General features: G+C 36.3%; 1 protein-coding gene across 5 annotated transcripts in view; it reads left to right on the top strand.

Moving 5' to 3' along the window:
- Positions 1 to 13113, top strand: part of LRRC28 (leucine rich repeat containing 28) — a 129962-nt gene that overhangs the window by 35142 nt on the left and 81707 nt on the right. For all 5 annotated transcript variants that reach the window (XR_002733392.1, XM_023220877.1, XM_023220879.1 and 2 more), the window contains one exon: positions 280 to 417. Coding sequence is in view for 2 of the 5 variants with exons in the window: in XM_023220877.1 (XP_023076645.1) it covers positions 280 to 417 (138 nt within the window). In the remaining 3 variants the exon portion in view is untranslated. The remainder of the gene's footprint in view (positions 1 to 279; positions 418 to 13113) is intronic.

The following is a 13113-nucleotide window of genomic DNA, read 5'->3' as shown; positions in this document are numbered from 1 at the left end:
TTAAGAATTCTGGTCAGATAAAAAAGGCCCTGTGTATCATTTCTTGAATTATTTTAGTTTTAATGTTTTTATTTGTGCTGTATTTTGAGTTATATTTTATCTTGAACTGGAAGTATTTATCACTTTCATGAACTGAGTTTAATCTGTGTTTTTACTGTTTTGTGAGCAACTGAGACAAGGATATTAAGTAGTAAAATATTTTAACTTGGAATACTTGCATTAAAGATTTGATGTAATACTTGAATCAAATTCATTTTGGTTCTCCTTTTCTCTTTGAAGCCATTGGGTCTCTTGTAAAACTCCAATGTCTGGATCTTAGTGACAATGCCTTAGAAATTGTTTGCCCAGAAATTGGTCGTCTGAGAGCTTTACGTCATCTTCGATTAGCTAATAACCAACTGCAATTCCTACCTCCAGGTAATCATAGTCTATAGAACACAATAGTTTCTTGTCTATTATAAATCTATATTTCTTCATATTTCTCACTGTATGTCTAGGCAATGGGCTGTAGATGTATTTGTAAGTATTTGTCCATTTGTTTAAAGATGAAACTTTAAGGAATGTGGGCGAAATATTACTAAGAGTCTTTTTTGTGATGCAAATGTAAGAAGGTAGCATCAGCTACAATTACTACAATTGTGCATTGCGACCAAGATCCCTTTGAATCACAGCTCTGGCAAAATATTTGTACAAAGAGCTACTTTAATTCTGAATTTCACATAAGAGAATTTAGGTGAGCTTTGCATGATATAATCATTTTACTATCCAAAAGTCAAATACATGCAGTGTTTTCTCTTATTCTCCAGTGAGGTAACTAAAGTACATTAACTTTTTTTTTTTTTTTTTTTGAGACGGAGTCTCGCTCTGTCATCAGGCTGGAGTGCAGTGGCACAATCTCAGCTCACTGCAATCTCTGCCTCCCAGGTTCAAGTGATTCTCCTGCCTCAGCCTCCCAAGTAGCTGGGACTATAGGTGCGTGGCCCCATGCCCGGCTAATTTTTGAATTTTTAGTAGAGACAGGGTTTCGCCATGTTGGCCAGGCTGGTCTCAAACTCCTGACCTCAAGTGATCCACCTGCCTCGACCTCCCAGAGTGCTGGGATTACAGGTGTGAGCCACCGTGCCTGACCTAATGTATGTTAACTTTGATTTTAAAAGGAATCATGCTAAATTTTAGTAGAACAATTTACATTTGAGACTTAAGATTGTCTGTTCTGCCTGCTGAACATGTAAGTAAATTATGAATGTACCTTATAGATAGGCAGTACTAAAATCTTGCATTTTATTGACAGCCACCATTAAACCCTTTGATTTCTTGGGAGGAGCATCCAGAGACCTTGCTTTGTGAATACACATATTTGCAAATCCTACTCTCATATATGATTTCATGTATTAAAAAACATGATAATTAAAAAATAAAAAACTTACGCTTCAGGTATTATATGAAAGTTACTGTGTATTCAAGAATGAGCAGAGAAAGATACAGATGTTAATTTGTCTGAGATTATTTTTACTCTTTTGAGTAAAACCAACTCGAGAATACCAACCAGCCTTTTAGTGTATCTAGGTGAAATATGTGACTCAAACAAAATTACAAATTACTACCTGTCATAGAACTTCAGGGTAACATGAGAATGTTAAAAATTATGCATGTTAAACCCACGAATGAAAAAGTCTATGATATTTCTTTGTTTTTTCAAGTCCAGAAATATCTAAATTAAAACATACTAACAGATTAATTTTTAGACTTTATGTTCTGGCCTTAATATATAGATTCAATACTGTATATAAAAATGGCACCAGTCAGGCTGGGCACAGTGGATCACACCTGTAATCCCAGCACTTTGGGGGGCCAAGGTGGGTGGATCACCTGAGGTCAGGAGTTCGAGACCAGCCTGGCTAACATGGTGAAACCCCATCCCTACTAAAAATACAAAAATTAGCCGGTTGTGGTGGTGTTGTGCCTGTAGTTTCAGCTACTTGGGAGGCTGAGGCAGGAGAATTGCTTGAACCTGGCAGGCGGAGGTTGCAGTGAACCGAGATCACACCATTGCACTCCAGCTTGGGTGACAGAGTGAGACTCCACCTCAAAAAAAAAAAAAAAAATGGCACCAGTCAGCAGTGACTGTGTTTTAAAAAATATTTTTTTACCCTCATATAATGAATGTCTTATTTTTTCTAACTATAGTTAATATAAAAATTTTTGACAGAATACGGGAATATGGTCTTTCCTTTATTATATATCATCAGGCCAATGGTGTTTCATCATTCTAGCTTTCATCAAGTTTGTACATTCAGATACCCAGAAAATGAGATACTCTTTTGAGGATTGCCTAGAAAATGTATCAGTAAAGATAATACTTTACAGTTTCCTAACATTTTCATATATGAAACTTATATAAGATATACAACCAAAATGCATAAATATAATGCTGTATTTATGAACTCTTTTTTTTTACATACATTTAAAGAATATACAAAAAATACAATTCTGCCAGACATGGTGGTTCACATCTGTAATCCTACCACTTTGGGAAGCTGAGGCGAGAGGATCGCTTGAAGCCAGGAGTTCGAGACCAGCCAGGGCAACATAGTGAGGCTTTGTCTCTACTAAAATCCAACAATAATAATAAAAAAAATTAGCCATGCATGGTGACACACACCTTAGTCCTAGCTACTTGGGAGGCTGAGGTGGGAGAATCTCTTGAGCCCAGGATATCAAGCCTGCAGTTAACTCTGATTGCAGTATTGCACTCCAGCCTGGACAACGGAGTGAGACTCTGTCCCCAACCCCCCACAAAAAACAATTCTGTGATAAACCATTGTTCTGGGTGTTGTATTATTCTGTCTTTTCCTGTAATATAAAAACATGATGTGGTAGAATATGGTCATCTCCTTCCATTGTATATGTTAGAGGTTAAGGATGTATTTCTAATACCATTGACTGCTTCTTAATAACCAGTGAATGCTATATGTTTTGTGACTACTTTCATATAATTTATTTATATCTCTCCTGTTACACAAGAAATTTGAGGCATATACTTGTGGTTTTATTTTCCTGGGTTTGTTTCTATTTGTGTTTGCTTTTGCTTGTTTTGAGTAAAATTATATACGTTAACAGTTACACATTTTGGATAGGAACTTTTGATTGAGCCATGTACATAGACTTTATTCTTTCTTGCCACCATGAGCAGCAGTGGACTAAGTTTTACCAATTATTTGATTCACTTTATACATCTCATGAGGTGATTTCAGATGTTATGATATAAGTATGTAAGGGGCTAAGCATACATCCCCTAAATGCTTGGTTATGTTTGGAGACATACTATGCGAGGGTATTCTAAATGTGAGAAAGAAATGTGAGGGACTGTGATCTTGTCCCTGTTTGACCACAGTAGGCACCAGTTGATATCTGCTTAGTAAGCCCCTTCTCCATAGTCCATAGTCCATGCCAAGACTTGTCACATGTTACATTCTCTTAAAAGACTTAACATTTTACCATGTTTCTTTGTTGTCATTGAAAAGCCTTTGAATATAATTTTATAATTTTATATCCAATATTTAGAATTTGCCAATTAGTTCTCAAAGTGGTTATGCCATTTTACACTGTTCTCTCAGCAGTGTATGAGAGGTGCAGTTACTCCACATTCTTGCCAACATTTGGTGTTGTCTATTTGTTTGTTTAGCCATCATAATGGGTGTGAAGTAGTATTGCATTTTTTAAAAATTCTATTAATTTGCATATCTCTCTTGACTAATGTTATTTAGCACCTTCTCATGTATTTATGGGCTGTTCCAAATCTTTTTGAATTATAGGAGATATCTCCCTGCTTTAAAGACCAGCTGCCAGCAGGTTCAGTTGCTGAGGAATTCTCTTTGCTCTCCAGTTTGGCTTCTGGCTTTCTGTGCCTTGAGAGCTCTTTGAATCCTGCTGCTCCATCCTTGGCCTGTAAAGGTTGACTATCATCTCCCTGTACTCTGTGACGGTGGGTCTTGCCTCTGAGAAGTTTCTCTTGGCTTTTCTGTTACCGCCTATCCTCCAGGTTTTCCCTTGCTAGAAGCCTGGAGTACATTGAGGAGATTATCTCAGTTCTTGCTCTCTTTCCTTGCCCTCATTTTTGGTAAAGGTTGGTGGGACAGAGTGGCTTGTGTATCTGTGTTGAGCAGGGGGATTTATTAATGGTACAGTCTTTCTATACCTATGGATCCTCTGGGTTCTACACGGGTATGTTCACATAGAGCTTTCAAAGTTAGACTGTTTTCTCTTTAACTGTTGTCTGTGGCAGATTTCTTTTCCCACCTCTATTTCAGTCAGGGATGATAGCAGCCGGGGATCTCTTCTCTTTGAAAATGTGCTTCTCACTCTTTGGAGCTGATTTAGATTTCCCCATGTCCTCAGTCTCTGATGGGTTTTTATTCAGCTTGTTTTAGTTGTTAGGGTGAGAGTGATGATCTCTTTGGAGTTTCTGTTTTCAAATTGGAATTAAGTCCTCCTTCTTCCCAACTGACTTCCACAATTTGTTTTTGGTTCCTCTTTGCTTCCTTTCTATTTTTGGATTACTTGAGTATATTTTAGTGTTCTATTTTATTTCCTCCATTGACTTTTCTCTAGGCTTCACAATATGCTACCTTAACTTATTACATTTAGAATATTGTACCATTTCATATAAATTATATGCATTTATATATTATTGTGCATATTTTACAACAGTATACTTCCTTTTACCCTCTTTCTTTTGTACTACTATGTCATATATTTTATTTCAATGTATGTTATAAACTTCTTAAGATAATATTATTTTTGCAAGTCAGTTGTCTTTAAAATACTAACGTTGGGCATGGTGGCTCACACCTGTAATCCCAGCACTTTGGGAGGCCAGGGTGGGTGGATCACCTGAGGTTGGGAGTTTGAGACCAGCCTGACTAACATGGAGAAATCCCGTTTCTACTAAAAATACAAAATTAACCAGGCATGGTGGCACGTGCCTGTAATCCCAGCTACTCAGGAGGCTGAGGAAGGAGAATCGCTTGAACACAGGAGGTGGAGGTTGTGGTGAGCCAAGATCACGCCATTGCATTCCAGCCTGGGCAACAAGAACGAAACTCTGTCTCAAAAAAAAAAAAAAACACCTAAAAAAATTTTCCTGAATATTCACCATTTCCTTTGCTTTCTATTCTTTTTTTCTTAAGAGACACAGTCTTGCTGTGTTGCCCAAGCTGATCTCAATATCCTGGCCTTCTAAAGCACTGAGATTACAGGTGTGAGCCACTGCACCTGGCCATTTCTTCCTCTAGATTTAGTTTCCATCTGTCATTTCTCTTCAACCTGAAGTACTTCCTTTAGTATTTGTTTTAGTGCAGTTCTACTGGCAATGAACTATCTCAGTTTTTCTTTATGCAAAAATATTATTTCATTTTCACTTTTGAAGAATATTTTCTCTGGAAATAAAATTCTGGATTGACAAGATTTTTTCCTTTGAGCACTTTAAGGAAGATCTTCCATTATTTCCTGGCTGTCATTGTTTCTGATGAGAAGTCAGCTGTAATTTGTATCATTGTTACCCTATATCTTTTTCTATGGCTGCATTAAGATTTCTGTCTTTAATCTTTTCTCTTTATCTTTGGTATTAGCAGATTGTATATGATGTGTCTTGATACAGGATTTTTTATATTTACCTCTCTTGGGGTTTTCTTTATTTCCAAATTGGCACGTTTCCTGTTATTATTTCTTCAAATATTTTTCTGTTCCACATTTCCTCTCTTTCTGGAACTCTGGTTACACACATTAGATAATTTGGTATTCTTCTACAGGTCACTGAACTTTGTTCTTCTTCTTCTTCTTTTTTTTAATGTAATCTTTTTCTTGCCCTTATCTCAAGATTAGAAGATATCTGTTGATCTGACTTCTACTTACCATTTCTTTTATGCTCTCCAGTGTGCTTGTTTTTATGCTCCTCTGTCTTAATCCATTCAGGCTGCTGTAAACAAATACCATAAATGGGGTAGCTTATAAACAACAGAAATGTATTGCTGAGTTCTGGAGGCTGGGAGTTCCAAGATCAAGGTGCCAGCAGATTTGGTATCTGGTGAGGGCCTACTTTCTGATTCATAGATGACACTTTTTCACTATGTTCTCATGTGGTGGAATGGGGCAAGGCAGCTCTCTGAGGCATCTTTTGTAAGGGCACTAATTCCACTCATGAGGATTTCACCCTTAGGACCTCCCAAAGGCCCTACCTCCTGAGACCATTGCATTGGTGACTTAGTTTCAACATATGAATTTAGAGGGGGACACAAACATTCAGATCATAGCACCCTCTTTACCTCCTCACAGCCTTTTCATCTTTGGTGCCCTGTCCTGCATCTTCCAGGTACTTCAGTTGCCCGCCACTCTGATCTGTGCCTCTTCAGTTCTGTAAGACTGCAGCTCTGTTTAGGTTCCATTTCCCTGTGCTGTGGCCCAAAATAAGCCCCATGGCAGAAATTCAGGTCCAACATGGGGCTCATCTCTTGTGTTGCCCAGATTTTCAGGATTGTAGTTCTGGGTTGCCTGTCCATTGCTTGAAAACAATTGCTTCATATTTTTTGAGTAGTTTATTGTGTTTTGGTGGGAGGCAGGTCTGGCATCAGTTACCCTGTCATGTCTGGAAGTGGAAGTCCTATTAGATGTCCTTCGATTTCTCATCTGAGTGCTTCCCTGCATTCTTTTATATATATGTTTTTGTAGTTGTTGTTGCTGCTGCTAAGTGTGTACCACTTAAACATTTATGTATTGCTTTTCTCTATGCCTAGCATCAAAACTATAACATTATTTGTCATAGAACATATTTAAACTAATTTTCTTCCAATGATATTTTGTAATTTGATCATATAAAATTACATAATCTATTATGAAGAGAATTTTACTGTGTACCTAGAAATAAAGGATTGTTGGGGAAAGGCTTCCATCAGTGCAGGGCCCCTTTCTGATTAAACCTCGCTAAACGTCACAAAATCCAATGGATGTTTGAGGAGACAGAAAGAACAGCCAATCTTTGATAGTCAAGAGAAACTTGACACCTTTGTGATTTGCTGTAAACACTCTGAATTACCACGAGAGACGGTTATAGTAACAAAGAAACAACAAAAAGTAACCAGCAGTCAGAAAAGATGTTGCTTACATCTGGCATATAAATCAGCCTATTTTTAAAAAATACTTTTATCTTTGAAAAGTTGTTTTGCATACCAAAAAAGGCAGGATTTTCAGCCCAAGTTAAAAGCGTGACTCTGTTGTGTTTTAATGGCTGAAAGTATGCACAGACAGAAATGTGTACCACATATAACCAGCATGTGTTGTTCCGAAAACCCAGGTTTCAAGTGTAGTCAAATTTATTACCATTTTTTTCTTAAAATTTACTTTTTGTCCCATTGAACCTCTGTAGGTTTATTGGAATGAAATTTAGTATCCTTTCTTAGGTCTGTCCCATTGCCACCTGAATTGTCGTGAAACCTCCGTGTTTATTCATCTCATGTGGAGGCGAAGAAGAGTACCATCTCATGTTGTACTGCCTATGCAGTACAGAGGTGCTGATTTTTCAGAGGTGCTGATCCCACCTTGTAGTTACAAGCCTTGGCACGGTGCTCCATATTTGAATTCTCTATGTTACAGTTTCTAGGAATGACAAGTGGCCCAGGAACACTGGGTCAGCCCTGGTTTCCTCATCACTTTCATTGTGCCTACATACTATGTGATCAGTTCAAAAGGAGAACAAAGCAGCTCTCATTTTGAATCCTCAAAACACAAAGTGTGTTATTGTGCCTCCTGTCCCCAGATATTCAAGGCTCTTTACCCCATATTACCCTCCTTAGGCAAATACCATGGTAATTTTGGGTGATTTACTCTTCTGGGAGACTCAGCTTTTCACTGATTACACATCAGTCTGGTAAAATAACTAGCTAGCACTTCTCTCACTAAAAAAGAATCTAAAAAATTAATCTCTGGCAGAGCATCCTTCTGGTGTCACCAGGCTATATATGTGTGGTCAGCAATATACATAAATAGATTTTCTCTATTTTGTGGGGTTATCTACATGACTGGAGGGGGACTTGCTATTTCATCTGCTTAATAAAATAGTTTTACTGCTGCAAAGTATACCACGCTATGTGCTAGAGAAAGTGGGCACTAAGAAGGAAAACAAAATCTGGACCCAGACTTCAAGGGCACTTATAATATTTTATTGTCTAATATTTAAACTGCATGTAGTACTTGCAAAGAAGGAATTAGAGAGGAGAGAGAAAGAAGTATTGAGTGTGTTATTGTAGCTAGTGATTATCTTGGTACACAGTGCTGAGACTTGAAATACCCATTTTGACAACTAATGGGTAGAGGGGCAAAAATCTAACAATCTACCTCAGCTTGCTAGATGAACACTGAATAAATTATCTACCAGATACAGAAATAATTAGCTGGGTGTGGTGATGGGTGCCGTAATCCCAGCTGTTCTGGAGGCTGAGGGCAGGAGAATTACTTGAACCCGGGAGGCAGAGGTTGCAGTGAGCCAAGATTGCACCATTGCTCTCCAGCCTGGGCAACAAGAGCAAAACTCTGTCTCAAAAAAATAAAATAAAATAAAAAAATTATCTACCAGAGCCCTAAACTCATATTAAGAACTTGTTCTTTCAGTAACTTTATTTTTTATTTTATTTATTTTTTTTTTTTAGGGGCAGGATCTTACTCTGTTACCCAGGCTAGAGTGCAGTAGAGTAATCATAGCTCACTACAGCCTTGACCTCCTGGGCTCAATTCATCCTCCTGCCTCAGCCTCCTGAGTAGCTGGGACTACGGGCATGTACCACCATGCCTGGCTAATTTTCTTTAATTTTTTTTTTTTTTTTTTTTTTTTAGTAGATGTGGGGTCTTGCTATGTCACCCAGGCTGGTCTCAGACTCCTGGCCTCAAGTGATCCTCATGCTTTGGCCTCCCTAAATGCTGGGTTAAAGGTGTGAGCCATCATGCCTGGCCCTCAATGACTTTTATGAACCTGAAGTTACCTTATTATTAATTGTAACTTTGTAATGGATATAGTACTTTATTAGTAAAGTAACTTTATAGTATAATTAAATATACATATATTAAAAACTTTATAATAACATAGAGATTTTAAATTTAGATTTTTACATAAAACTATGGTATAATAGATAAAACAGATTTCTCAGAAAAATATTTTTACTACAGATAAACTATCAGCTATTGTAAAATCTTCTTACAAATGGAGCTAAGGCTCTTCGATTTTATTTACAAACTTTTACAAGCTTTGAAAATTTGGCAAAACCTTAGGATAAAAATGACTTAAAAATATTCTAAAATAAAAAAACGTTTTGTTTTCTGGACCATGTGTCCTTCTCAGTGTCAAATAAATACAGAAAATACTCCTTTTTAGGAGAGGTGTAAAGGGAAATGTTAGAAAACTTGCCAGATGTCTAAAATACAAAAGTTCATTGCTACAATACTTAAAAAAAAAGGCAAAAGAAGAAAAGTTGGTTGCTCAGACTTGGAAAGCCTCTACCATCAATCATGCTTAACGCCTAAGGCACGATGAACTCCTTTCCAGGGCCCGTTCCTTTGTGAAAAGATTTAAAAGCAACTAACACTATAACCCAAGTGATCCAAATTCGCTTCACATGCAGTACTTCTTGTAGAATTAATTTATGACAGCATGGTGTATTATAGGCTTGGTGCTGTATGGCAACAGTGATGACAGCACTGAGGTCAGTTAAGGAGGGCTTAAGGAGAAGGCAGATGTGGTGTGTGGGAACTAAGCTGGTGTGAAAGTGGTATGCAGGAGCAAATCATTTGGTTTAGGTATTTTCCACTATTTATCTCTGAAATGTATCCATCTCATAATCCATCATACACACTGCTTCCAGGATTCTCTCTCTCAAATACAGATTTGACCAACTGTTTCCCCAGTTTAAAACCCTTCATTTAAATAAACTGCTGAAAATGTTGTGGTTGCATGATAGAAGCCTATACTGAGTTCGTAACCATTTGTTTATGATCAATACCAGGAATTGGGGACATTTTAAAAAACCTGACAAATATAGAAGTGTTTTCAATCTTTTCAAGTGAATTTTCTTGAGAATATGTGTTTTCTTAGACAACAACCTATTAATGAGACTTCAGAGATCTAATTGTGAGATGGAGTCTCCCTCTGTCACGCAGGCTGGAGTGCAGTGGTACGATGTTGGCTCGCTGCAACCTTCACTTCCTGGGTTGAAGTGATTCTCCTCCCTAAGCCTCCCAAGTAGCTGGGATTACAGGCATGTACCACCACGCCCAGCTAATTTTTGTATTTTTAGTAGAGATGGGGTTTCACCATGTTAGCCAGGCTGGTCTCGAACTCCCGACCTCAGGCAATCCACCTGCCTCTGCCTCCCAAAGTGCTGGGATTGCAGGAGTGAACCACTGCACCTGTCTTTGTTATTTTTGTATCTAAATCAGCCTGCAATATTTTAGAGGTGGCATGGAGTAATTTCTACCATACCTTTTGCTTTCTTGGCAAAATGTGGTTTAATAGTTCGTTTTTACTAAAGAACTTTCAAGTATTAAAATATTATATGAATAGTGATTTGATGTATTGCATTTGTTAACCAAACTCTGGCAAAAGTATGTTTTAGATAAATACATTAGCAAAGATAGCATTTTCATGTATAATTATTTTACAGTTTCAGCTGATTTTTCTACCTTAATTTCAATATATTGAAATGATTCAGTTGATTTTTCTACCTTGATTTCAATATATTGAAGTGATTCAGTTGATTTTTCTACCTTGATTTCAATATATTTTGTGACATCAGAAAATTATGATTTTATGTAAATTGTGAAGAAAAATTAATATAGCTAATATATCTACATGTATTATATAGATGGATATAATATAGGTTTCATATATAGGTTCACATAATATAAATACCAAAATAAGTGTTTCTTAAAAATTAATGTATTTAATATGCAAAATGTTTTATTTTTCATTTATTTGAACATGCCGTTGCTTTATTTCATCTGTAAATTATGTTTTAACTTGTTAAAGGTTTCAATTTAAATCAGATTTCTGTTATGCAAGTAATTTTATAGTTAACGCTTGTTTTAATGAGTGAAAAGCTTTATGATTTGCCAAGGGTCGGTGTAATGAGAAGTAATTTTTACAATGTTGTTTGATATTGTTTGTTATGAACCCCCCCCACTCAATGTGCATAATAGTTCTTTGTTTAATCCTTTTTATTAATGCTTTTATTAAAAATTGCCATTTTAAGCAGATACTTTGTTTTTGAGAAGTTTTGGTTTTCACTGTGTATTTTTTGTAGGTAGTAGGAAAACATGAAGTCAAAACTGGCTGTAGAAGTGAGGAAGGGCTCAAAAAATGAATATCTTTATATGCTTATAGCAAATATCACTGGTTGTTTATATGTCTGATCTACTTCTTAACTGGATCTGCTGACATCTCTGCTCCTAACATAATCTGAAAGAGAATTAAAGCCTGGCAGAGCTGTTTTGATGACTTTGTTAAATTTGAGAAGTTTGGCATTCTTCATTTTAGTGTGAATTTACAGTACTAATATTAGTGACTTAGTTTTTCTTTTTTCTTTTTTTTGAATAACCGCAGGTTTTGTGGAAGTCATATTATTTTCTTATATATTTAGGTCCTAGCATGAATCCATTTTTCTTAAATGAGATAGTTTTTACTGTAATTTCGTAGTCATTATAAGATGTTGAAATAATTAAAATGTCGAGAACAAAATGCTGAAAGATATATATGGGTGTTTATAGTAATATAAAATCTTAGAATTTTTCTGTATCTATTTTTACCTAGTTTTAAAATATAAATGCGTATTTTTATAAATGAAAGTACAAGTCTCTTATATAAAATTAAAATTTCAATTATTAAACTATTCACTTGAGTAATCAAAGAATTATTTTTATAATTTTTTGTTTACAGGCTATGAAAATAGTGTTTAATCTAAAGCAGAACAAATGTACATTGGAAAATATTTTTAAAAGTATGCACAATTGGCCGGACACCATGGCTCATGCCTGTAATCCCAGCACTTTGGGAGGCCGAGGTGGGCAGATCACTTGAGGTCAGGAGTTTGAGACCAGTCTGGCCAACATGGTGAACCCTATTTCTACTAAAAATACAAAAATTAGCTGGATGTGTTTGTGTGCACCTGTAATGCCAGCCCCTCAGGAAGCTGAGGCATGAGAATCGCTTGAACCCAAGAGGCAGAGGCTGCAGTGAGCCAAGATTGTGCCACTGCACTCCAGTCTGGGTGAGAGAGTGAGACTCTGTCTAAGAAAATGAAATAAAATAAAAGGTGTGCACAATTACGCATATTGTTGTATATGTCCTGAACCAAAATTATGATTTCTGTGGTGCTATTCTTCTATTACCTGGTATCTCTAGAAAACTGATTACTACATGTTCAAGAATGTGAGATAATTTTTCTGTACAGCTCTGTGTACATAACCAGTGATGGAAGAATCACCGTTACTGTTTTATATATACAGGGTGTTGTCTTGCAGTATTTTTATCCATCAGAGGAGCTATTCTCGTTCAGAGATAAATTTCCGTAACTCCTTCTCTTTAAGTGAGAAGATCCAATAGCATAGTTGAATATGTATTTTACAAAGACCAAATCCCTAAATTATTTAGCAATCTAAGAGTCAAATATTTGTATTGTTTTTAAGTGCGTGTTATATTAAATATAGACCATAGAATACTATTAATTTTTAAGTAAAAGGGAAGTGAACATTTTAACCTTTTTCTTTTGAGACTCTTAATAAAATCAGCTTCATAAATCAAAGTTAATAATAATTGTGTCTATTCTGTACTTCTTAATTTTTTTCTAAAATGCCAACCACCATATCTATTTTATTTGAATATTCTTGGTTTGCTTATGATATCCTGTGAAATTGCATTTGAACTTTATAGGTAAAACTATTTAAGTCTCCCACAACGGAATTCCATGGAGCTTTAAGTACTATAAACTTTCTTTTTTTTTTTTTTTTTTTTTGAGGCAGAGTCTTGCTGTGTCGCCCGGACTGGAGTGCAGTGGCCGGATCTCAGCTCACTGCAAG

This window comes from Piliocolobus tephrosceles, chromosome 6 (assembly GCF_002776525.5).
Source record: "Piliocolobus tephrosceles isolate RC106 chromosome 6, ASM277652v3, whole genome shotgun sequence".
Classification (NCBI taxonomy): domain Eukaryota; kingdom Metazoa; phylum Chordata; class Mammalia; order Primates; family Cercopithecidae; genus Piliocolobus; species Piliocolobus tephrosceles.
Note: the sequence above shows the minus strand (reverse complement) of the source record. Positions and strands in the feature narration are given on the sequence as shown.